General features: G+C 41.6%; 1 protein-coding gene across 1 annotated transcript; it reads right to left on the bottom strand.

Annotated features, from left to right (window-relative positions):
- Positions 1-1,997: 1,997 nt before the first annotated feature.
- On the bottom strand, positions 1,998-22,685 carry LOC148102365 (uncharacterized). Its single transcript, XM_087842377.1, has 4 exons — positions 22,629-22,685; positions 21,418-21,537; positions 12,170-12,317; positions 1,998-2,875 (listed from the first exon to the last, which is right to left on the bottom strand). The coding sequence occupies exons 1-4, from the start codon at positions 22,683-22,685 to the stop codon at positions 2,688-2,690; spliced, it is 513 nt and encodes a 170-aa protein (XP_087698503.1). The 3' UTR covers positions 1,998-2,687.
- Between the last annotated feature and the right edge of the window lie 2,656 nt (positions 22,686-25,341).

Here is a 25,341-nt window from a genome sequence, read left to right as displayed (position 1 = left end):
CATAAGCATAGGCATAAACAGAGCTTTTTCAGCTCCATAAACAGCCAAGACTTGGTTTGGGACACGTGGCAAGACCACAAACCTTGTCATATACTATCAAAAGCAAATTATAACACAGAATATGATGAGATTATGATGAGGCAAACTGAAGAGAAGGAGAGGGACAGGTGCTGTAAAGGGCAAGTCTGACATTGCACTATCCAGGTACAGAGGGAGAACATGTGGAACTGTTGGCGACGTGAAGCACTGTTGATAAATTTTGGAAAATGATTTATGTCTGTTAGGTTTTTGTGTCGATTTTTAGTAATGTTAATTCACTTCATCCTTAAAACTACTGAATTCCCATTTGTTCAAATGTACACTAATTAACATGGTTATGAAATAAGTAATGAAATAAATACATGCTATAATACAAAGATGTATGAGTTTAGATTGGAGTGTGTCCCAGAGATCACCTCACATCAATCCAGTTGGCTTAGATTTAGTCAGGTAAGGTTTAAAGTGGATTATATAGGCTAGGTGTCGTTAAAATATACAGCGTACATGGGGTAAAACAAGGTTTAGGTAAGGATAGTAAGATGATAACATGTATCTATAAAATGTTTCCCAGCTTTATTATTATTTTCAATCAGTCGCATGTGTTTTGAGTGATTGTTAATTAAATATTTTTAAATATAAGCATTGACTTTTCAGATTTTTTATTTCTTGTATGATAATTCTTCACAATTAAAAAATAAGAAAAAGTAGTATGATGTCTTTTATTCAAGGTATAATTTGAAATACACTTTTTTATTTTGATTTTCAAAGCACATTAAGTTACTTGGTATCAGATTAGAAGGAAATGAGACATCACTAACTCTTACTTCAAACTACTTGAAAACCTATTTGTCCACAATGTTTCTTCTATCTCCTTTTCAATACAATTCAATTTGATTATATTTATGCAGCGCCACATCACAACAACGGCTGCCTCAAGGTGCTTTATAATGTAAGGTAAAGACCCTACAATAACACAAAGAAACAGAGAAAATCTTAACGATCTAATGACCCTCTATGAGCAAATACTTTGGCGACCTCCTGCAGAACCTGATGTGGCTGCTTGGGGAGAGGAGAAAAACAGGACAAAAGACATGCTGTGGAAGAGAGACAGAAATTAATAATAACTAATAATGGCACACATGGTGAGGTGAAAAAGAGGACTGAAGAAAAAACACTTAATGCATCCCCAGCATGTGGAATCCCCCAGCAGACGTATTCCAGAGTAACTGGGTGAGGATTTAGGGTCACCTAATCCAGCCCTAACTATATGCTTAATCAAAAGGGAAAGTTTTAAGCCTAATCTTAAAAGTATAGAGGGTGTTCTATATCCTAACTGGAAAGCTGGTTCAACAGAAGAGGGCCCTTAAAGCTGAAGGCTCTGCCTCCCATTCAATTTCTACTTTTATATACTCAAGGAACTACTAGTAAGTCTGCAGTCTGAGAGGGAAGTGCTCTAATGGGGTGATATTGCACTATAAGGCTATTATGACAAGATAAGCCCTGATTATTCACCAGCTTGTATGTGAGGAGCAGGATTTTAAGTTCATTTCTGTATTCTTTCTGCTCTGTCTTTTTAGCCTGTCAGTAGTCTTGCTCCAGAATTTGGATCCACTAAAGGCTTTTCAATACATTTTAGGACACAATAACACATTCCAGAATTCCAGCCCAGAAGTAATAAATGCATGAACTATTTTCTATTTCAGCGTCATTTCAAATTTGAGAGATATTGCACAAATGGAAGAAAGCAGTCCTAGATATGTTGCATTGAAGCACATATCCTTTTTTTAAAAACCCATTTACTGAATTTTTTTTCAAAGTAAGCACATCACTACACCACACTTCAGTAAGACCATTTCTCAGAGCTCATACCTTCTACTGTATGATATTTTATTTCTGAATGGATCTGTTGTTACAATAGGGACTGTAAACTTATTACCCAAGCAGAGAACCTCACAAACTTTAATTTTCTGATGTTGTGAGAGGATTTTATTATGTCAGGAAAAGTAATTCAATTCAATTCCATTTTATTCCATATAGTACCAATTCACAGCAAGTTGCCTCAAGGTGCTTGTGTAAGGTTCCAAAACCTTTTCTATGGAAATATGAAAAAGAGTTGTCCTCCCAAATTTGCTTAAAACCTATAGGATGTAGTCTGCAAATGTTCCTCTAATAGTCAGGTAACAAATTAATGTTACTTGAGTGCGTGTCTTGCAACGACAGCACAAGTAATTAAGCAACTGTATTATTTGCTTTATTATTATTTGCAATGTTGTGACTATAGACATGACTAGTAAATGTATTTATGCTCCTGTTTCTGAGAAACTGAGAAATTTGTAAATCACCTATATATGAATGTGCTGATGTTCACATTTTCTTGGTTTGTAGGGCTCCGTACTTTGAAATTAGCTAATTGAAAAGTTTTAATCTGACATAAGAATGTGAAGCAAGAGTTGATGCCCATCAAAAAGTTTAGACAGCAGGGTATGAACACAATGTCAGCTGTATTTGGTCTACTAAGAGTTATTCTCTGGACAGGAATAATGTAGAATAATTTAGAAGCTACCACCATTAGCGTCTAATGAGCCAAAACAGATGCATATTTGAAGAAACAGGTGAAGTTGGTAGTCCAGGTCTGGGTCTAATAATGATTAGTCCGGAGGTTTCAGTCTGTGTGGTTTATCCTCTAGCTTCATTCTGTTTTGTGGTTCTCTGATATTAGTTCGTTGCTGGGGCAAAGATCCAACACACAAGTCTTCTTTTTCTTTCTCTTCCGTATCCAGGAAGTACATCCTATCCTTTAAGGACTCAGGTGAAGTGGGGCATTCGGCTGCAGGTTCTGGAAAAAGAAAAGATACCTCATCAAAGTTTGTCATAGCTAGTATTCTTTTTTCACAAATACAATCAGCAAGATGAACAGAAATTACTGACAAAAAAGTAAGAAAAAGCACATGCACAATCAGTAATGAAAACATGAACCCCATTAACATCAAATAAAGAATAATGGAATGACTGTGTTGGAAAAATGTAAAAATGAAGCTGCTGGAGACACCCTAGGGCAGGGGTGTCAAACGCAGTTGCACAGGGGGCCAAAACTCAAGGCACACTTTAGGTCGCGGGCCAAACAAGATAAACATTTATTGAACACATTAAAACAATGTTTTTTAAATATAAATATGAATAAAAACAGACAGGATAAATAAACTTAGAAAAAATAAACTTTAACTTCAACTTTAAATATTTTGCTCTCTATAAAAATATATCCTGTAAAAATTATGCAAGTTAGAAATATGAACATGCTGCCAAAAACCCCCAGAAAAAATGAATGAAAATTGTGCTTTTAAGTAAACGCTAAAATAACAACAAATCAAAAAAAAAATCAAAACAATGAGATTTTGTTGCTATTATGCCATATGCCAACTTTAAATATTTTGCTCTTCATAAAAATGTCTCCTGTCAAAATGATACAAATTCAAACTATAAAATATGAACATGATGCAAAAAACAAACTGTAAATATAAATAAAATTTCTGCTTTTCAGCAAAAGTTAAAAAAAAAACCCCAACAAATCATAACATTCAATTTTCTTTGCTCTATGCCATTTTGTCAGAGCTAGATCAGAAGCTAGCATCTTTTAAGATGACAAGCTCGTTCAAGTTTGGTGTGAGGTCTTGTGTTGTAGAGATTCTCAGGATGGACTGCAGGTGTTCATAGGTGTAGTGATTTTGTCTTCAGTCCAGAAATAATCACATCTTCCATTCTTGTATACTGCTCCAAATCTTCAACTCTTTTTTCCAGCTCTTCAATCTTCTTGTCTTTTTCCTTAATCACAATCTTCAGTTGTCTTACTTCTTCAATTAAGTCCAGTAGTCCTGCTTGCTGTTTCACCACCTTACTCAGTTCCTCTGACATGAAGTTAAGAGACTTCTTAACTTCTTCAATATCTTCTGTTAGCCTCTTAGTTGTCATGTTTCTTGATCACCAATTTAAATTCTTAGAAGACAAAATGAATTCCAGGCTCCAGGTAATCCAATAAGCCAGGTGTTACTTGTAGAGCACATGTGATGAAAAAAGGGACCCTAAACTTCAAAGTTTGTGGAAATACTCACACAAAATGAAGCAGAACTTCTTTGTGAAGACACAAGTCTTAACCAATCTTTTGGATGTTAAGTTCTTTTCGTGATGTTTGTTGGATTGCTAAGAGTAACAAACACAGTTTTCCCAATCAGCAGCCATCTTCGTTTCAGTGCATGTTCTACATCATCAGTGAGACGACTCCTGTGTGCTGTTTTGTTAACCTTCAACACTGAAAACAGCTTCTCACAGAGATATGTGCTACCAAACATACATAAGGTTCGAGCCGTGTAGACGGAGCTGGGGCATTGCTTCAGGAATGGAACAATAAACTCTGCGGGCCCTTCAGTGTCGTACTTTGTCTTGAGTGTGTCCCATTACACTGCAGCTCCATCAGCTCCATCTGAATCTGCCCAGGTGCAGTTTCCACGTCAACTGTAAATGGGTTGCGAAGCAGCTCAAAATTCTCTTTTTGTGCTTCTCTCACCCCAGCCGGTCGCAGCAGATGGCCCCGCCCCTCCCTGAGCCTGGTTCTGCCAGAGGTTTCTTCCTGTTAAAAGGGAGTTTTTCCTTCCCACTGTTGCCAAAGTGCTTGCTCATAGGGGGTCATATGATTGTTGGGTTTTTCTCTGTATCTATGAAGCGCCTTGAGGTGACTTTTGTTGTGATTTGGCGCTATATAAATAAAATTGAATTGAATTGAACTAAAGTGCCGTGCGAACTCAGTGCGCAGTGCACTCAATTTATCACCAATGTCTGCATTTGGGAACACTGTTGCACTGACTTGGTTCAACATTACTTGGCTACAGGGAAAGTGAGGCAAGTTGCACTGGTGCATTTGTGACTCCCATAAGACCAGCTTCACTTGAAATGTCTACACTGCATCATACATGCGATGTCCATGAACTGACTGATTTCCTTGCTGAGCTAAAAAACTCTATTGAGAACTTTCCCCAACTCAGCCAACGGACCTCTGTATGATGAGAAATGTCGGCAAACTCTGAATCTATTTCCCCCATGAAAGACTGAAATTGCTCGGATAAAATTTACAGTTTGTGTTATGGTGCTCATTACATGCGCCATCTTTAGGACTTTACCACGCAGCGTTTCCTGTTGTATGACGCAGTGATATGCTTTACTTGCATCCTGCCGACTATTCCACTTTTTTGTAAGTCCAACAAGTTTGTCCCAGGGCAGTTTCATGTCAGTTACACTTTGACATATGTTTTCAAAAATGTATTTTCCTGTCATTATCCAGTGCATTGATTTAATGTCCTCTGTAACGCGCAAATTTGAGTCCACTCCACGGATGAAGAGGGTCAGCTGTGTAATGTTCATCATGTCTGTACTTTGTTTCACAGCAAGAGAGTATGCAATAAAGTCTTTGCTTCTTTCATACAACTGTGTTCTTAAATCAGTGGCCGTCTCACAAACCCAATAACAATCGTATTTCTGCTCAGGCTCACATTTGCCAAAATCTGCGTTTTGTCTGGACACAATACGTCACACACCTTCATCATGCAGCTCTTCAGAAACTTTCCCTCGGTAAATGACGGGGTTGATTTGGCTATCTCATCTATCACAGTAAAACTTGCTTTCACAACAACTTCACTTTGTGATTTTGCTCTGGTGAAAAACGTCTGCTGAGATGTCAGACTATTCTTTAGTTCTTCTGCTTTCTGTATTTTCTGCTCTGCATTTAGGTTTTCTGGCTTATCCCGATGTTTTGTCTCAGAGCACCATCTTAAATTAAATTCCACATTAGCACACAAATAAGACACGTGGCATTAGGTACTGGCCGATAGGTACTGGCAGGCCAAGCGAAACACGGCTTGGGTAGTGATGAAAACAAAAACGCGAATTTGGGAGGAGGAGCAGGCCAAGGAAAAAGACTTTCAGACTGCCTCAAAGAGATTTTGGCAAAGTGTTAGGTGACTTAGGAGTGGAAAAGTTCCAACTGAGGATATTGTCATGTAATGTAAGGAATACTGTGAGGACTTCTTCCCACAGACATGTCTTCCATAGAAGAATCCGATTATCTGGGGACTAGGGGTAAGGCTTGTTTATCACTGGGGATCAGGTCACTGAGGCAGTTAAACAACACCTTGGTCTAGAGCCCCTGGGTTTGCCTCTACAATGTTCATGGAGATGGTGAGTCCCATCTTCAGAAGGATGACTGTAGGGCATGCTCCAACCATCGGGGAACCACACTTCTATGCCAGGGTGCTTGAAAGGAGAGTGTCTGTTAGTTGAACCTCAGATACAAGAGGAATAATGTGATTTTCATCCAAGTCACCGAATATCGGACCATGTCTTTACCTTCTCTAGAAAATTTGAGGGTGCATGAGAGTTCGCCCAACCCCTCTACATGTGTCTTGTGGACTTGAAGAAGGAATTTGACAGTGAGGATTCTGTAGGAGGGGGTTCAGGTTAGGTGCTAAGGCCATTCAGCCCTTATGTAAATGTTGCAAGAGCTTGATGAGTATTGCTGGCATTACGACAGACAGATTACTGTCTGCTTTGGCATGTCCTAGTATAGGTGTATTCTACATATAAGGGTAGTTTTGTTTTGTTCCCATTTTACTGTATTTACTGACTTACATTTATCAGAAATATGTGGTAAGTTATTATCTTAGTTCGATAGATTCTATACACCGCGTTCCAAATTATTATGCAAATTGTGTTTAAGTGTCATAAAGATTAAATAAGTTGTTTTTCAATTAAACCCATGGATGGAATTGTGCTCTTTGGATGATTGAAATCAATCTTAGACACCTATGATCATCAGTTTGCCAGGTGAGCCCAATTAAAGGAAAAACTACTAAAGAAAGATGTTCCACCATTTTCAAGCAATATAGGAAGGAAAAATGATCTCTCTGTTGGTGAAAAGCGTGAAATAGTTGAATGCCTTGGACACGTAATGAAAACCTCAGATATTTCACGAATACTTAAGCGTGATCACTATAATGTAAGAGATTTGTGGCTGAGTCACAGCACACATGGGTTCGTGCAGATAAAGGCACAACGAGGAAGGTTTCTGCCAGACAAATACATCAGGTTAAGAGAGCAGCTGCTAAAAGGCCATTACAAAGCAGCAAATAGATATTTGAAGCTGCTGGTGCCTCTGGAGCCCTGCGAACATCAAACCGTAAGATCCTCCAGAGACTTGCAGTTGTGCATAAACATTATATTTGGCCACCCTAACCAATGCTCACAAGCAGAAACGGCTACAGTGGGCCCAGAACTACAAGAAGACTAATTTTCAAACAGTCCTGAGTGCCGTGCAACCCTAGATGGGCCAGATGGATGCAGTGGTGGATGGTTGGTGGACAGCTATCATGCCTCAACAGGGCTGCAACATCAGCAAGGAGGTGGTGGAGTCATGTTTAGAGCTGGAATCACGGGGAGAGAGCTTGGTGTGAAAAAGACCTCTGCAAAGTATGTGGAGTTTCTGACTGACCACTCTCTTCCATGGTAGAAAGAGAAGAACTGTGCCTTCTGCAACAAAACCGTCTTCATGCAAGACAATGCACCATCTTATGCTACAAGGAACCTCTGCATCTTTGGCTGCTATCGGCATAAAAGAAGAGAAACTTATGGTGTGGCCCCCATTCTTCCCTGACCTCAATCCTATTAAGAATACGAGGGTGGGAGGCAGTTCACATCCAAACAGCAGCTCTGGGGGGCTGCAAAGACATTCAAGTAGAAACTTTCCAAAAACTTACAAGTTACATGGATGCAAGAATTGTAAAACTGATATCAAACAAGGTGTCCTATGTTAATATGTAACTTGACCTGTTAAGATGTTTTTGATTAAAATAGCTTTTGATTTCAGTAAAATTGATCTACTAATGCTGCAAATTCAACAAATGACCATTTTCAATTCTTTACAACTATAAAATGTTTTGAAACTCTGTGTGCTAAAAAAAATGACTGACTGTACTGCTGTCTTTATTGGCCTAGATTCTTAAAAAGAGAGATTTCTAATGGCTCAGGGGGTTGGGAAGCGTATCTGTAACCGGAAGGTTGCCGGTTTGATCCCCGGGCTCGCTGTCCTGGTTGTTGTGTCCTTGGGCAAGACACTTTACCCTACTGCCTACTGGAGTTGGCCAGAGGGGCCGATGGCGCAATATGGCAGCCTCGCCTCTGTCAGTCTGCCCCAGGGCAGCTGTGGCTACAACCGTAGCTTGCCTCCACCAGTGAGTGAATGTGAGAGTGAATGAATAGTGGCATTGTAAAGCGCTTTGGGTGCCTTGAAAAGCGCTATATAAATCCCATCCATTATTATTATTATTATTATTTTACAGTTCAGTATTGAATATTACATAAAATACAGTATCCCCAAAAGCTGATTCATCTGGACGTAGCGTTTTCAGTGGGAGAAACGTTTCGTCACTCATCCAAGTGACTTCTTCGGTCTCAGCTGACTGCAGGTTTCCCCAACCTTATAAACAGTACATTTGCATAATGACTGAAACTAGAACCACTAGGGGTGGAGCCAAACCCGAATACGGTATTCGGAAAGGCACAAGTAACGTGTTTTTTAAAGAATACTTATTTTGAAGAAATACTTTTGAATATATAAATATTCATATTCGGGAACAAGAAAAACTTTATATCAAAAAGCTGAGTTTCCTTATGAGACCGCTGTGCATGACTAGATGAGTCACGTGTAAAAGAGGTGACTGACATGGGCTGCTCCACACAGCAACAGAGAAGGCTCGGCTGAGCGAAAAAAGGCTGAACTGCATCACTATTATTGTTGAATAGATTTTTTTATACCTTAACTGGGTTCCGGAGGCGGTTTATAACTTTCGCGAAGATCAGAAGATTATTCTATTACGCTGCATTACTGACGACTGCAGTCGGGTCTCTCATGTTCATTTTGTTTACGTAGCTCTGTTAGCTCGGTAATTTACAAATAGGCTGTTGACAGAGTAACGTTAACGTTCGGTTTAAAAGGTTAAAACAATGCTTGTGTAGTTGTGTTGAATTTTATGCACTTGTGGGAGTTATATGGTACATTTAAGTTAGTTTTGCAGACAGCAAGATGTGGGCTATAGAGTAATTAACTTTAGCATAGCTTCCCGTCACTCATTAACTTAGCTGAAACTCCCCACATGGATTTAGGTAATCAAATAGAAAAGAGTGTTGCTGTGTGGAAGCATTTTACAGTCAGTACTGCAGATTAAACCAAAGTGATATGTAATGTGTGCAAAAGTCAAATCAGCAGAAGCAGATATATCAAACATCTGGCAACATCTGCTATGCATAATCACATGCACTTCAAGCATCCTCTCCTGGTACTGTCTGCCAACTCCCCCCCACAAGCATCAATCCCCCCACCAGCACCAATTCATCATCACAACCATGTCCTGCCCCTGCAAGTCAGTTTCGCTGTCTGTTCAGTGTCCTCCAACAAGGAGGTGGTGGGGTTCATAATCTTCACAATGGTATTTTATCAGTTGGTGGTTTAATCATGGATGAGGCAATTGCTGTTATTTTTTTTTCGATGATGTTCCTTGTTACATATTCATTGCTGGATTTATGGAAAAACATCAACTAATATTGCATATCCATAATTATTATAATGGATATAATTAAAGAATACTTACACTATAACGTTAATTCAAAGTTAAACGCAAAAAAACGTGATTATTATGCCTATTTAGAATTTTACTCGAATGCACATACAAATACTTTTCCACCCTCAACAAATACAAATACAGATACAAATATGCCTGCTTTGCACATCTCTAAGAACCACTGAATGAACAATCGGCTGGGAAGTTAGTTCCTTGATCATTAGTATGCAGATTGTCATGACCGTTGATGAACAACCACTGATCAACACTCACTCATCAAATGCCACTGATCAGTGGCCATGAGTACCATTCACAGAGAGTTGGGGAATAGCTGAAATCACAGCATTGTAAGATGGTGAAAAATGTACCCTTAGGTCCCCTCCTCAATTCAGAGATGGTCTTTCCCTTTTCACGTAAATGGCCTCCTTGACTCCGCGCTCAAACCAGCGTTCCTTCCTGTCCAGGATGTGTACATCCCCATCGCTGAAAGAGTGTCCGGTGTAAATAGACTGCAGAGTCCTGGCCTGACGAGGTATCTCAGTGTTGTGACATCTGCTTCGCCAGAGGTTGTTTGGTTTCCCTGATGTACAAGCCAGTTCTCAATAAAAGGCACTATAGTTTGCAAAGGGTACCTGAAGGAATCTTAGACCAAAACAAAATGTTCAGGTCTAATGAAACAAGAATTGAACTATTTAGCCTGAACCCAAGCATCAGATCTCTAGGAAAGTCAAAGTCAAAAAAACTTTATTTATCCCCAAGGGGCAAGAGAGGAGAAACCCACTCATCACCTGCCCACTACCATCCCTACAATGAAGCATGATGGTGGCAGCATCATTTTGGGGATTTTTTTTTTTTTTGGTTGCAGGAGCTGGGAGACCAGTCAAGGTTGAGTGAAAGATTAATACAGTGTAGTGGGGTTTGGTTTGAGGCTCAGCTGCAGGGGAGGGGCACAGCAGCGTGTTCAGAGGACAGCTTCATTGCAGGTTGTGCAGCAGTGTTGGTGGTGGGGGCAGCTGGGACATTTTCCCCAGGAATACACCCTTACAGAGGTCAGGCAGGTGTTCTGTGTTGCTGAGGGGTCAACACCCTCCCTCAGTCCAGGAGGGACGTACAACGTTCTGGTAAGATGCTAGGTGTTATGGACTATGGTGGATATAGCCGCCAGGCTATGATGGATTTGGGTTGCATGCAGACCCTGGTTCACCAAACCCTGGTTTGGCCCAGGACATTGTTGGAGGCGGAGTGGGTGAAGGTTAGGTTTATGTATGGAGAGATTCATGAAACAAATATTAGGGCAAAAGCTAGTTGTGAAGGCTGCACATAGCCCGTGCCTGCCGCTTCCTATAATTCGGGGAAGAGATTTGCCGGGGTTTTAATAACTTGTTGTGGGAGGGCATGGGGATGCTTTAGCAACCTTTAGTGGAGTGTTGCTGCTGCTCACAGCATCAATGTGATGTTGTGCGACGCTGACTCTGAGGAGGAGGAGACAGCGGGGCCTTTTTGCTCCACAGAAGATTTTCCACTGGAGCAGTCTTGACAATACCCTAGGCTCAGCTTTCCACCAAGTGATAAAAATTGATGGTCACTTGCTGCGCCCTGAAGCAGCACGCACCTACTAGCACTTTAATATTGATTAAAAATAGGCTGTATCAAGTGAGTTGTGACACTCGCACAGAAGAACATACAATGTTGTTGGTGCCTAAAAGTCGCCAGGAAATTAACCTCTATTTTTTTTTCTATTTTTTCAGTACAACCCCACGGCAAGGCACATTGGATATGTTAAACACACATAGATATCACTTATTATTTGCTCTGGTAGACTTCTGATATCAGCCTTTTTTTAATGAGGGACCACAATATTCATAGCTCTATGCAATGAGGATGTAACACTACTTCTAAAATAATCTGAAGAAGCAAGATTTATGTAATTGCTCGGCATTGTGTTGACACTTGGCACTGAAAAAGTCAATAGTGCCAGAATGACTTCTTTAAACTTGCTTACTTTACATAGATGCACTCTAATGACCTTTATTTCCCACTGCTGTGTAGTCAATTACTGTAAATTTATATTTTATTATTAAATAATCAGCCAACAGAGGATTTACAGGGGATATTGTTATAGTAAACCACTAACCAACCAATAATAGAAAACCTGCTGTACCTCCTGAGCCACAGCCATGCAAAAAAAACCCCCAAAAAACAAGTAACACATGCTCATGTAACTACTGGTCCGATCAGCGAGAGAACCAGAAAAATAATAGATTCCAACACTGTTTTAGCAATAGCCAGTCTATTGACATTTATTTCGACTGATAAATGAAAATTGAATGAATGACAAAGATAAGAATGTTGTCACCTGATTGGATCTGTAAAAGTATAATCTTATTTTGCTGTGATATTTTTTCAATTTTCAATTTTCTAAAATGTCACCAGTTGGTTCCAGCATTTCTCCATGCAACATAAACTATATTTACCGCTTACGTGGCCTTTGCTACTTTTGTGCGCTTCATCCTTTTCCGCCTCATGAGGGTCACCTGAGGCCTCTTCAAGCCTGCGATCAGTAGCAGCAACCTGGGCCGCGACTTGGTGAGCCAGCTTCTCAGTAGCGTCCCCTTGGGAAACCTGTAGAAATAGCAATACATTACAGCATGGAGAGCCACACAGCACTTTTTCATGCTTTCTAATTTTTTTCTTCTTTTTAATACATAAAAGATTCACACAAAAAAAGATAGTATCTCAAATCTCTTTAGCAGCATTTATTTAGTATACCTTAATTCATAGATGGATAGATAGTAAAGCATTTAAAATTTATTCATATTGCACTTTTTGGGCCTGATCCTTGGGGTGGACCAATTATTTGGCACGGTGTGTTATGGGGTTTAAAAGCCACAGAGATCTACAGTCCTTCCGATTAATTGCTCCTTCCATAATTCTTCCTCTACACCACTGCAATCGGGAAATATAAAATATTTAGGTATTAAGGTTTCTCCCAAGCTTGCAGATCTAACTAAACTAAACCATATCCCACTTTTAAAGAAAGTAGAAGGTGATCTGGCTAGGTGGAAATGTCTACCCATATCACTCATGGGAAGGGTTGCCGCTATAAAAATGATGGTCTTACCAAAAATAAATTATTTATTCTCAATGATCCCAACTAAACCGTCACAAGATTGGTTCAGATCTCTAGATTCATTCATGTCCAAGTTCCTTTGGAAAAATAAACCCCCACGTATAAGCTTAAAAACACTACAAAAGACCAAGGATAAAGGAGGATTAGAACTACCTAACTTTCAGCACTACTTCTTAGCCAATAGGCTTCAGTTTATCTCAGGATGGCTAAAACATACCCTCTTAGATGAACCTTGGCTAGATGTAGAACAAGCAATTTGCAATAATCTAGAGATTTCAGATCTACCATTTATCAGCTCAAACATCCAACAACATGAATGCTTCAAAAGCGTCAACATCAGCTCTTCTCTGACAGCATGGTGGGAGTTTCTAAAATTGACGGAGTCTTCATTAATCCCATGCAAACGTACACCTATCTGGTACAATCCTGACATATTACAAAACAATAATATGATAAACTTTCCAGATTGGAGTGGTAAAGGAATCAAATACTTAGAACATATATTAGAAGGAACAGAATTTATTCCATTTGACAGACTACTTACACAATATGGGATCAACAAGAAAAGATTTTTAGAATATCAACAAATTAAATCCATAGTAAAAAAGAAATTCAAACCGGGTCAAGTTGAACTACAAACACCACCAAGTGTGGTTCAATTTCTTACTCTTAAAACCCCCAAATTACTTTCCAAAATTTACAGAATGCTTTCTAAAACAGATGAATCAATATCACTTCCTATTGCAAAATGGGAAGCGGCTTTATCAGTTAACTTGGACCAAAACTTCTGGTCTCAGATTTGCTTAAAAACCTTTTATCTAATTAGAAATCCCAGTCTTCAATTAATTCAATACAAAATACTACATAGAGTGCACTATACAGATCATCGGATATTCAAGATGGGCTATACGTCTACCAACAACTGCTAACAATGCCAAACCAATTCACCAGACAATTATATCCACGCTCTTTGGTTCTGTCCACCAGTTCTGAAGTTTTGGCGCGAGATATGTGAGGACTTATCAAAGTGTCTGAAATGTAACGTTCCAACTTCCCCTTTAGCGTGTTTGTTGGGCAGCTTAGATAATGTCACTACAGATAAGAATATAGCCCATATGGTTTTCACTGCCCTATGCATAGCCAAGGAAACAGTCCTCATGAACTGGAAAAATAAAAATAACCTTAAGTCTAACCAATATAGAAATTATCTATTAGATTACATTAGTCTTGATACAGCCTCTGCCACCACATCAGATCAATTGCTCTGGGCTCCTTTGATCAGCTCCATCACCTAGCGGGGGTGGGGATCATAGTTTGGTCCCACCTATGCTGTTGTGATTGGTGTGAGGGTAGGGACAGGCTTAGGGCATTGGGGGGTTCCCCAGGAGCATCTTCCTTGGAGGGCTCAACCCGGGGTAGCGGTCATGGCCTATTAAGGGCTCTGTTGGCTCTTAGGTGACGGTTTCCTCGTGGCTGCGTGCAGCGGGGCTAGGGGAGGGTCTGTGCTGACGGACGTGGGTTACTGACCTGGTAGCCTGCCCCGGGGTGGGTCCGGGACGGACGTGGGGTTGTGGGGGTGCTCCGTCTCCGGGCTGGGGCCCTGGCTGGGCCTCGGGGGCTTGGGTCCTGGTTGGTGTGTTGCCGGGGTTGTGGGCGGGTGGGTGTATGGGGGCCCAGCCCTGGCGCAGGGTGCCGCCGGTGCATCGAGCCACCTGGGGGGCTCTTCGACTGGTGGGGGAGGTTGTTACACCTTGCAGGAGCTCTCCTCTCTTCAGGAACACTCTGCAGGAGGGGGAGATACAGGAGAGGTGGAGGAAGATCTCAGCCTGGGCGTCTATTGTCTCGTGTAGTCTGGAAGATGAGTGGATGACGGGGTGGGTGCAGTTTTCTCTGAGGTGGGGTTGGGTGGGCTGTCCCGGGCTCTGTGGGGTCAGGCGGTGCTGCTGTATATCCGGACCGGGGCCCCCTTTCCCTGGCGGGTTGCAGAGTATGGGGGTGCCTACTGGGGTCAGTGGGGGAGCTGGCCCCAGGGAGGGGTCACTTGCCATTCCCTTCCTTCCCTCCCCATCTCCAGCTGCCTCCCTCTTCCCGCTCCACTACAATCACCCACACATGCAGGGCCTTGGGGTAAAGATATGTCACCAGGGTGCAGGGGAGGTATCCCCCCCTCTGTCCCCTTCTGACTGCCTTTGCCTTAATTTTATCTCACAACTTAGACATTCACATTACTCACACTCTCATAACACATACATATAGGATCTTGGGGGTGGGCACGCTACACGGACTCCAAATTACCATCAGGGTGTACACCTCACCCCTGGCGTCATTGCCCACCTCTCAATTTTAAATACATGTAGACATTGAGGGCTATCAGGAGGGGCTATGCACTTACCTGCTGCTCTCTGGCAGGTAGCTTCATGCCCTCCTGGGTTTTAAATGCCCCTTAGAACACTCATGCATCAACACTACATATGAGCGGGCGGAGGGAGGTTTTGGACTCTTCACACACCCCCGTTCTCTGCGGCCTGCTGGAGCGGGGGGCCAGGAGGAGGAGTTGGCCGTCCGACTGGGGTCTGGAATGTGGGGCCTCCCTGCTGCTGCGGAGTCGGGGCAGTCTGCTTCTCTCCACCCCAGGGAAAAGGGTAACACCACCTGGGTCTGGGTGCACTTTCCCCCTCCAGATGCAAGGGTACCTAGACCTGGGGCTTAGAGTACGTTTGGGGAGTGTGATTGTGTGTACAGTGTCTCTCTATGTCTGTCTCCACGTTGGGTGAGTGTTGAGTAATTGCATATGAGAGCATGAGGGTGGGAATGGATGTTTGTATCTGCGTGTGCCTGTTTGTCTATGTCCATATGTCAGGTCGTGTATCAGACGCCACCTCTCTGGGGACATCCCAGGTCCTCCAAGGTATGGAGGCCTATCTCCCCCCACCACTTCCCCTGCCAGTGCAGACGCCCTCAGATGTCGGTGCGTTGGTGGGTCTTTGTGGGATGGGCGTCCAGGTACACACCGGCTCACTCCTTGGTGGCTGCTTATCGGGGCCTAGAGCCTGGGGCTCGCTCGGGCCACTTCGGGGGTGGGGTGCCCTCGGCCTCTCGGCCTGGGCGCAGCTGGCTGCCGGCGGAGCTCACGGGCACGTCACTGCAACCCCCCCTGGCTTCTGCTCCGCGGCTGCTGAGTGACCCCTCATCTGGGACTCTCCTCAGCTCTTTCTGGGATAGTGGCGCAGCTGCCCCTCTGTTGGTCTCCCTTGGTCTCTTGTGTTCTGGGGGCCTCTGGATGTCTGGAGTTTTGATCTCCTCCATAACTGCTTCATGCCCTGGAGGACGGGGCAGTGGCCCCCCACACCCTCTAGCAGATCATTACATGAAGGAACCTTTTAAAAACAAGCGTGCTCATGCTCACAAGTGTACACACGGGTGCTCACACACACAAACTATACCCTTTTTGGCTCCTACCTCAAAGCACACTGTGCGCTGTCGATCTTACGTGCTGCACAATAATGTTTAATATTTAGTATTTACAGTTATATTCCCATAGATCATCGTGATGTTGTTTATTCTATTGCTCTCATTTTCTTCTGCTTGTTTTCTTTTTTCATTCTCAACAGGTGAAATTAAAAAAGTATCTACTGTTATCTACTGTTAGCTAGTTTATTGTGATGGTGTTGTTTTTATTATGTTGCTCTTTGTTGTTTGTTTTCTCTTCTGGTTTTTTATCTCCATACAGGTGATCCAGGTGTTTTGTTTGTTTTTTTTTCTTCCCCCCTTTCTCACCATCTCTTCTCCCCTCTATTTTTCTTTCTCTCCCTCTCTTTCTTTCATTCTTTCTCCCTGTCCTATCCCCCAATCATGTCTGTCCCGTCTTTAAAAAACGAAAATAAAATAAATGCATAATTATAATAAAGGTCAATCAAATGGACCAATATGGCAAAGCCATGATGATCCACTTGGTAAAGTAAATCCACTTGGCATCTTTCTTGGCCTTCAGACAACTATTCTGATGGCTAAAGATCCAAACGGGACAGGCAAAAAAAAAAAAAGCCACAGAGACACCGTGTTTATAAAAAATGCATCTCAGCTGCTCCGATACTCCTGACACATACGGGATCACTACAGGTTTTTGCTTAGGCAGCAGTTGTCCATCTCTCCTGGATCAGCTGGAGCTTTCTTTGGTGCCTTCCCAGCTTTGACAAAAGTCCAGCTGGGATAACCACATTTACTCAGAGCCTTCTTGATGTGATGTTCTTCTGCTTCCCTGTCCGCTGTGTCTGTGGGGATGGTGTTCGCTCTGTGTTGTAGCGTCCTGATGACGCCCAGTTTATGCTCCAGTGGATGATGAGAGTCAAACCTTAAATACTGATCCGTATGTGTAGGTTTACGGTACACGTCAGCTTTTAGATGTCCCCCATTACTGATGGAAATCTCACAGTCTAAGAAGGCTAACCTGCCATTTTTCATATCCTCCCTGGTGAATTTGATGTGTCAATCCATGGAGTTAATGTGATCCGTGAAATGTGGTACATCCTGAGATTTGATTTTACCCTGGTGTCACCCTGAATCAATGGCTTGGTGGTGTTCCAGGGTAGGATAGCAAAGCCCTCTTTTCCACTTCTTCCATGTACAAATTGCCCACGATGGGTGAAACTGGGGAACCCATGGCACACCCATGTTTCTGCCTGTAGTACTGACCCTTGTATGTGAAGTAGGTGGAATTAAGACACAGTTCATAAGGAAACACTTTTGGTCGGTGCTGAGAGTGGTCCTGTTGCTGAGGTTGGGGTCATCCTGTAATTTTTTATGGACTACCTTCAGTGACTGGAACACAAGTGAAGAGAGATGTAATATTGTCAGACCATAGTTTCATCTGCCACCATAATGACACCTCTCACCTTCTCAACAAAATCCAACGTGTTCTGTTGCTATGTCCAGATGATCAATTTTGGGGAGTTCAAAACCAGTTTTTTTCAAGTAATGCTCAAGCGACATTGAACTGTCAAATATGACATCCAGTTTCCTGAGATTCAAAAGAACCCAAGAGCCCAAGAAGCTTGGTATCACCATATGACTGAATGTCATCAGCATCACCCAGCTATCCTGTTTTCCCTGCTGCTTGGGACAATCTGCTGGCGAAAGCTCTCTGAGGCTACACTACTTTCAGCTGCACCGACTAGTGGACCCTGGCTAGCTACAGGTTTTTCAAGGGTGTGGAGCCGGGTCTCCAATTCTTGTGTCTGTGAAGGTCCTCAGTCATCCAGGTCATAGTAGCCATAGGAGCTTGGAAATAAAAGCTTCTGGACTTCTTTAGATCCTCCATAGATGGTAAGGGGCTTTCTTATGATGTCAGTGGCATCTTCTTTGCCCATCTTATTATCCCAGCAGGGGATCTGATGCCTGTCAGGGCATAGGTATCTTGTTCTTCCCAGGACTCAGGACTTGGCTTCCTCTCTACACATATATGGTTGGTGCAGCCTCTTCGTGATTTCCTTTTTCTTACAATGATGCCGTTTGGTAGAATGACCCATTAGACTACACAGTCTACAGCAATGACATTTCAGTGTTGTCTCATTTTAATATGACATTTGTTGTATTCTGTATCCATCTCTAATAATCGGCTGTTTACCACAGACCTTCAGAGAGCCCTGATGAAGGCTCTTAAGTTCCTGTTGATCTTGTACAGTTTTATGCATTCCAGGATCCATGTGTGAGACACACAGACTCCTTTCCTTGGAAATGTGGTGCCATTTACTGAGTGGGTCTTTGTTGTTTCACCTAGCTGGACTAAAATAAGAAAAATCTACCTGTTATCTGTAATGTTAGGGTTTGTAGAAGACTATAAATGAGGACTGTGCAGATGAGAGTCTGTGTAGGTCACCAGACTGACAAGTTGGAATCTGACAGCATGATTTCCCCCCCTCAGGCCGGGTATACTGAGCTGCACAATCAGCTGGCAAACCACATGTTTGCAAGACACACTCAGAGCTGTTTTATGCAGTAACATAGTCTTGTTTAGGAAGCAGAACCAAACAGTACACAACACAACAGTTTACTACATGCACATCAAACAACAAACATCACTATATTTCCTATATTTCAGCATGTTTGCAGGAAAAAAAATCTCAATGTTACACTCTTCCTCCCTTACATTTGGGCTTTGCTTTTCCTCATTTCTAATATCCAGTAACCATGTCAGTGAGGTGATGTGAGAGAAAAAACGGTCTCCAATATATATATATATATATATATATATATATATATATATATATATATATATATATATATATATATATATATATATATATATATATATATATATTAGGGGTGCAGCAATACTCGTATCGATATTGAACCGTTCGATACAGTGCTTTCGGTTCGGTACGCATATGTATTGAACAATACAAAATTTTTCATTTATTTTATCAACTTTCCTTCTGACGATGCTGTCTGTGTTGAGCGCTCAGTGGATCTGCACTCGACAGTGCAGCCTAGGCGGAGTAGTCGAACGCAGATTCACTGAGCGCAGGGCAAGCTAGCAAGACAGAAGTTAAGCTCTCCTTGCAACATGGCAAATTGAACCTCCCCCACCCTCATTCAGATCTGGCGTTTGGAACTATTTTGGTTTTCATGTGAAGTATGACCCTGAAGGTAAGCACGTCATGGACAAAAGTGAAACAGTATGTTGGATGTGCCACGCAATGCTCAATTACATTGGTGAGAACTAGTGCGTTAGCGCCGTTAGCTCGTTAACGTGTTGGCCGTCCAGCCCCACGCACGGGGCAATCCGCGGTAGCTCGTTAACGGAGATTTGCCGTGTTGTGGCGTTAACGTCATTGCAACGAGAGTAACGCTGACAGCACTAGTGGGAACACAACGAATATGACTGCACATTTACTCTGACATCATCCTAGTGCAAAGACAAGTGGAAGTAGACAAAAACAACAAGCACGCATGCTACAAACTTTACCCGAGTCATTTAGACAGCCGTTAGCACATGATTCTCCTTATGGGGACCTGATATGTTTAATATGCTGCTGAGAATATAGCCCAGAAGAAGCGTATAGTATAGCTTTTATTTTGGAAAGAGACATTTCTCTGTAATAAACTCTCTTTTCCAAAGATGAGTAATTTCTCGATCAGATAGATTTATTTTTTTAATTACTTTGTTGTTTCAGCAACATTAAATTTAAAAACTGTACTTTTGAGTTAAAATATATATTTATAATTTTAATAAATGACAAATTAAAAAGGCATGAAAATTTTTTTGTGTCGAAAAAATATCGAACCGTGACACCAAAGTATCGAACCGAACCGTGAATTTTGTGTATCGTTCCACCCCTAATATATATATATATATATATATATATATATATATATATGTCTCTTACAGTTCTTATCTTTCACTTTGTTTGTAGTTCAACACTTTGGACAAATAACCAACTGACCAATCCCATTCTCACCTAATGGCATATTAGATATAAACTGGCACAATTCAGAGAAATCGCTGTTTTTCTCTGAGTCAGAAATAGAAAATAGGGCAGCACCTTAAAAAGAAACACTCCTCACCGAAGTACCATCATAGCAAAGGTTTTAGCATGCTTAAGGCTCCAGCTTCACATTCTTGACAATCAAGCAGCAGTTTGTCAATATAAGAGCTGTGCAGTACCATGAAGCACCTGCAACCTTTGTGTCTTTATATGAGTTGAGACCTGCTGGGCACAATGGAAAACAGGAAAAAAAACCCCGTCCCAATTGTTTTAACTTTGTGCTGCCCAAGCACACTGAAATCAGCCAAAGAGAAATCTAGCAACGTTCAGACCGAGAAGAGTCTTGCTGACACCATTGTTGTCGCCTGCTGGGCTCAATGTTAAATGTACCGAGGGTAACTGTTTGTGTTGTCCCTCCCCAATCTTTAGTCTTCATCCATTTCATTGTCTTCATCTGATTATTTCTTGTTTAGCTTCTTTCTCTCTTCAAGTGCTCCTATAGGCTTCAGAAAGTGAGGGAAGTTGCATCTTTACTTTAACATGAGTTATGCAAAGCCATCTAACTAAACATCTTCAGTACAAAACCTCTTCACTCATCTCAATCATTTCTCCTGTTATTTGTTTAATCTTAAATTGTAAATTATTTTAATCCCTACCCAAGCCTACTACATCTTCCTCCTTCACAACAGCTGTTTTTTACTGCCTGGTTGCCAGCATACTTCTCCTTGTTTGTCCAGGATGTAGCAGATAGCAACAGCAGCTCATTATTATCTGACAATAATCTGGCTGGGCAAATCATGAGCAGCAATGTCACAAAAGCTCCCTTCTGTCTGTTACAGCATGAAAAGAACCATTCATCTTAAAGAGAGAACTATTACTAGAACTATTACAGATCTACAAGTTTACAGGACTGTCAAACCAGAACACATGCGTAAAATTCATCAGGAGTTCTCACTCTGAATCTCTTAAATAGTTTAAAAGTTAGCAGTTTTAAACTGCAGGAATCCCAGTCATTGTTATTCATATCCAAGCAGTTTCTTACCTAATCATTCAACCTAGCAGTATTCCCTACTTCTGCATTACAAACACAACAGAAATAAGTCCTTACCAGTTGACCCCACACATTTGTTAGGTTATGCCCCCGGCAGCCCTGCAGAGGTAGATATATGATCCCCACTGCAGTTTTTTCCTCACACACCAGAAGGTTCAGCCAGGATGCAAAACAAGTCTGATAACAAACAGAAGGCCTTGACCTGTTCAGGTTGTGTGTATGTGTGTTGGGGTGGGGGACAGGGGGTAGTGGCATACACACACACACACACACACACACACCTCTGTAGGGGCAACTTTAAAAAGGAGGGCCCACTCAGCAATTCTGACTGCAAATGGCAATGGGTGATCCCGAGCTCAGCTAGCCTGTTGACAAGTTAAGCCAAATATGCAGGTGAAATGCTGCCTTTCCTATTTTTAACCTGAAAATAAGTTTGAAGTAGCGATGGACTGAACTGAACTCTGCATTCATTTAACTGATTTCAATGCATTTGGAGAGTTTAAAAATGAAAACTGTTCAGCTTTTTCTGTGCTCTTTGTGGAATGTGACGGTTATCAGGGGCAGATACAGTAAAACTCCAGAAGAAATATCCACGCCGCTGGTAAGCTAACGATGAAAGTAGTGAAATGTGAAACCAATTAAATTGCTTGTTTCAAATATTTGAAACATTTGACATCTAAGTATTTTGGCATTTAATTCCTAATTGCTTAAACAGATTGTTAAAGTTTAACGTCAAGATGACTACAATGTTATAACATAAGTTTCACTAATTACTATGCGTTTAGGTAGCAGCCTGATTTTAATGAGTTCAAAAACACTCAAATTTAAGCTCACTAGAATGTTGTGCTGAAGACACTAAAGTATCTTTTTTAAACTATTGCCAATGTGTACATTCTTATTTCCATATGAGTTATTGTGTTCGTGTTCATCTAGCTAAAACACTTTTTCAAGTTAAAGTCAAGGAAAATGTCGCCACTGTTAAGATTTCATCAGGGATTTATTATTTACTGCTAAATATTCTTACCAAAGCAACACATTTTAGACCTGCACTATTCAGTGTCTGTCTTAAAATTAAACAATAAACTTTAAATATATTTTTTGGTACTGTGAAACTACTAATTTTATTTATACATCTTTTTATTTATCCATCCATCCATCAGACCATCCATTTTCGTCTGCTTATCCGGGACCATATCATGGGGGCAGCAGCCTCAGGCACCTGAGAAACATCACAGCAATCCCAGACCAGGCGAGATATATAAACTCACCAGCATGTCTTGAGTTGGAACACCACACAGGAGGAGCCCAGGTGGCGTCCTTGTCATCCTTTATACATATAATTGGCTTATTTTCCAAGTGTCTAATTGATTTTTAAAATGTCCCTGGTCTAAGAAGAAGCAACCTGCAGGAAGTGGAAGCTGTTTATTTGTAGCCCTCTAGACCAGCGGTCCCAACCCCCGGGCCTCGGACCGGTACCGGTCCGTGAGTCGTTTGGTACCGGGCCGCGAGAGTTGAGGCTCAGGTGTGAAATGTATAGTTTTCAGGGTTTTAATCGGTTTTCAGCGTTATTTTGTTATCGTTGTTATCATTAACTCGGTTTTCCTTGGTCTTTTCATGTGTGTTATGAATAAATTTTCTTTTTTTCGGTACTGGTACTAGTTTTATTTTGTTGTATTTATCCGCGACACCTTAAAGGCCGGTCCGTGAAAATATTGTCGGGCATAAACCGGTCTGTGGCGCAAAAAAGGTTGTGGACCACTGCTCTAGACCATGCATGAGTATAATACAGAAAGGATGAAAAAACAGGAAGTTGGTTGTAGATGTATTTTTTTTCTTCTCAGTCTGAGAGGATAACCCTCTTGTTTGTTCTCTGCTGCAGTGAGGAGGAGGACTGGCACTGCAATACAGATCATCAGTTGAGGAGGAGAAAGAGGAAAGTGGGAACAGGGAACAAGAGAGGGAGAGGGCTTTGCAGAAAGCTTTTTTTCAAGGGTGAGTTTATGGGGATCCCTGCTGGAATAGAAAAGATTCAGAAAAAAAAGATCCAGAAAAAGGAAAAGTAAGCAGAGCTTGGCCCAGAAACAAAGAGTCAAGCTGGATGTGGATCTAAAGCAGGCTGTGTTTTTATGTTGCAACTGATTTCATTAGTGAAATTTCTGTTGTATTCAGGGATTATACATAATAATTATATATTCCACCCTGAGGAGTAGTCCCCTTTTGGTACACTGTAAATAATTAGAATACAGTTACTTTGTTGAAGTAAATGGATTACACGGCGGTCTTTCCCTGTTTCATATGTCAGGCTATCTCCTCCCTAATTAACACACAATAAGGCTACGTTCACGCTCCAGGTCTTAATGCTCAATTCCGATGTTTTGATCAAATCCGATTTTTTTTGTCTGCTTGTTCACACTACAAATAAAATGTGACGGCAAACGCGCTCTAGTGTGAACCCTCAAAGCGACCCGCATGCGCACACAACACGCTCTGTTTAGACCTAGACCAAACAGTATTGTTAGCTGTTAATATAAAGACTTGCTTCTGACTTTATAACTTAAAGCAAAATTTGGAAACGTAAAGTTATTTTCTTATTTACATAATAATGTACAGTGGGGCAAAAAAGTATTTAGTCAGCCACCGATTGTGCAAGTTCCCCCACTTAAAATGATGACAGAGGTCAGTAATTTGCGAAATTTGTGAATGACCTGCAGAGAGCTGGGACCAAAGTAACAAAGGTCACCATCAGTAACACACTACAACGGCAGGGAATCAAATCCCGCAGTGCCAGACGTGTTCCGCTGCTGAAGCCAGTGCATGTCCAGGCCCGTCTGAAGTTTGCCAGAGAGCACATGGATGATACAGCAGAGGATTGGGAGAATGTCATGTGGTCAGATGAAACCAAAGTAGAACTTTTTGGTATAAACTCAACTCGTCGTGTTTGGAGGAAGAAGAATACTGAGTTGCATCCCAAGAACACCATACCTACTGTGAAGCATGGGGGTGGAAACATCATGCTATGGGGCTGTTTTTCTGCCAAGGGGACAGGACGACTGATCCGTGTTAAGGACAGAATGAATGGGGCCAAGTATCGTGAGATTTTGAGCCAAAACCTCCTTCCATCAGTGAGAACTTTGAAGATGAAACGAGGCTGGGTCTTCCAACATGACAATGATCCAAAACACACCGCCCGGGCAACAAAGGAGTGGCTCCGTAAGAAGCATTTGAAAGTCCTGGAGTGGCCTAGCCAGTCTCCAGACCTCAACCCCATAGAAAATCTGTGGCGGGAGTTGAAAGTCCGTGTTGCTCGGCGACAGCCCCAAAACATCACTGCTCTTGAGAAGATCTGCATGGAGGAATGGGCCAAAATACCAGCTACTGTGTGTGCAAACCTGGTAAAGACCTATAGTAAACGTTTGACCTCTGTTATTGCCAACAAAGGTTATGTTACAAAGTATTGAGTTGTATTTTTGTTATTGACCAAATACTTATTTTCCACCCTGATTTACGAATAAATTCTTTACAAATCCTACCATGTGAATTCATGGATTTTTTTTTCACATTCTGTCTCTCACAGTTGAAGTGTACCTCTGGTGCAAATTACTGACCTCTGTCATCATTTTAAGTGGGGGAACTTGCACAATCGGTGGCTGACTAAATACTTTTTTGCCCCACTGTAAATAACCTAATAATGATCCTTATTGCTGTTTTAGAGGAGCGGTGCTTCAAAGGATAGTTGCAGATTTCTGTCCGAATCTGCAGATTATACAGTACAAATAAAATGTTCACGTTTCTCCAATACTGTCTTCCCAACAGTTTCTCTAACATCTACACGGGATGGCCAGGAAGTGTTTGCGATGTCTTATCGGGCGCTTCTCCGGAGCTGATAATTGGCGTCTGTCCTGTGTCAGTGACATAAAAGACAGATTTAATGCGACATGACCGTTCAAACAGCAGTCGCTTTCTAAAACATCAGATATGTAT

Source organism: Neolamprologus brichardi, chromosome 6 (assembly GCF_056152115.1).
Source record: "Neolamprologus brichardi isolate AB-2024 chromosome 6, ASM5615211v1, whole genome shotgun sequence".
In the NCBI taxonomy this organism is placed as follows: domain Eukaryota; kingdom Metazoa; phylum Chordata; class Actinopteri; order Cichliformes; family Cichlidae; genus Neolamprologus; species Neolamprologus brichardi.
Note: the sequence above shows the minus strand (reverse complement) of the source record. Positions and strands in the feature narration are given on the sequence as shown.

Excerpts from the sequence above, each read along its gene's own strand:
- LOC148102365 (XM_087842377.1), bottom strand. The coding sequence starts at position 22,685 with ATGACAAGGACGCCACCTGGGCTCCTCCTGTGTGGTGTTCCAACTCAA. Across the intron at positions 21,538-22,628 it reads TTCCAACTCAAGACATGCTG|ACTTGTTTTGCATCCTGGCT; the intron begins GTGAGTTTATAT and ends GTTTGTTATCAG. Across the intron at positions 2,876-12,169 it reads TAGCAAAGGCCACGTAAGCG|AACCTGCAGCCGAATGCCCC; the intron begins GTAAATATAGTT and ends TTCTTTTTCCAG.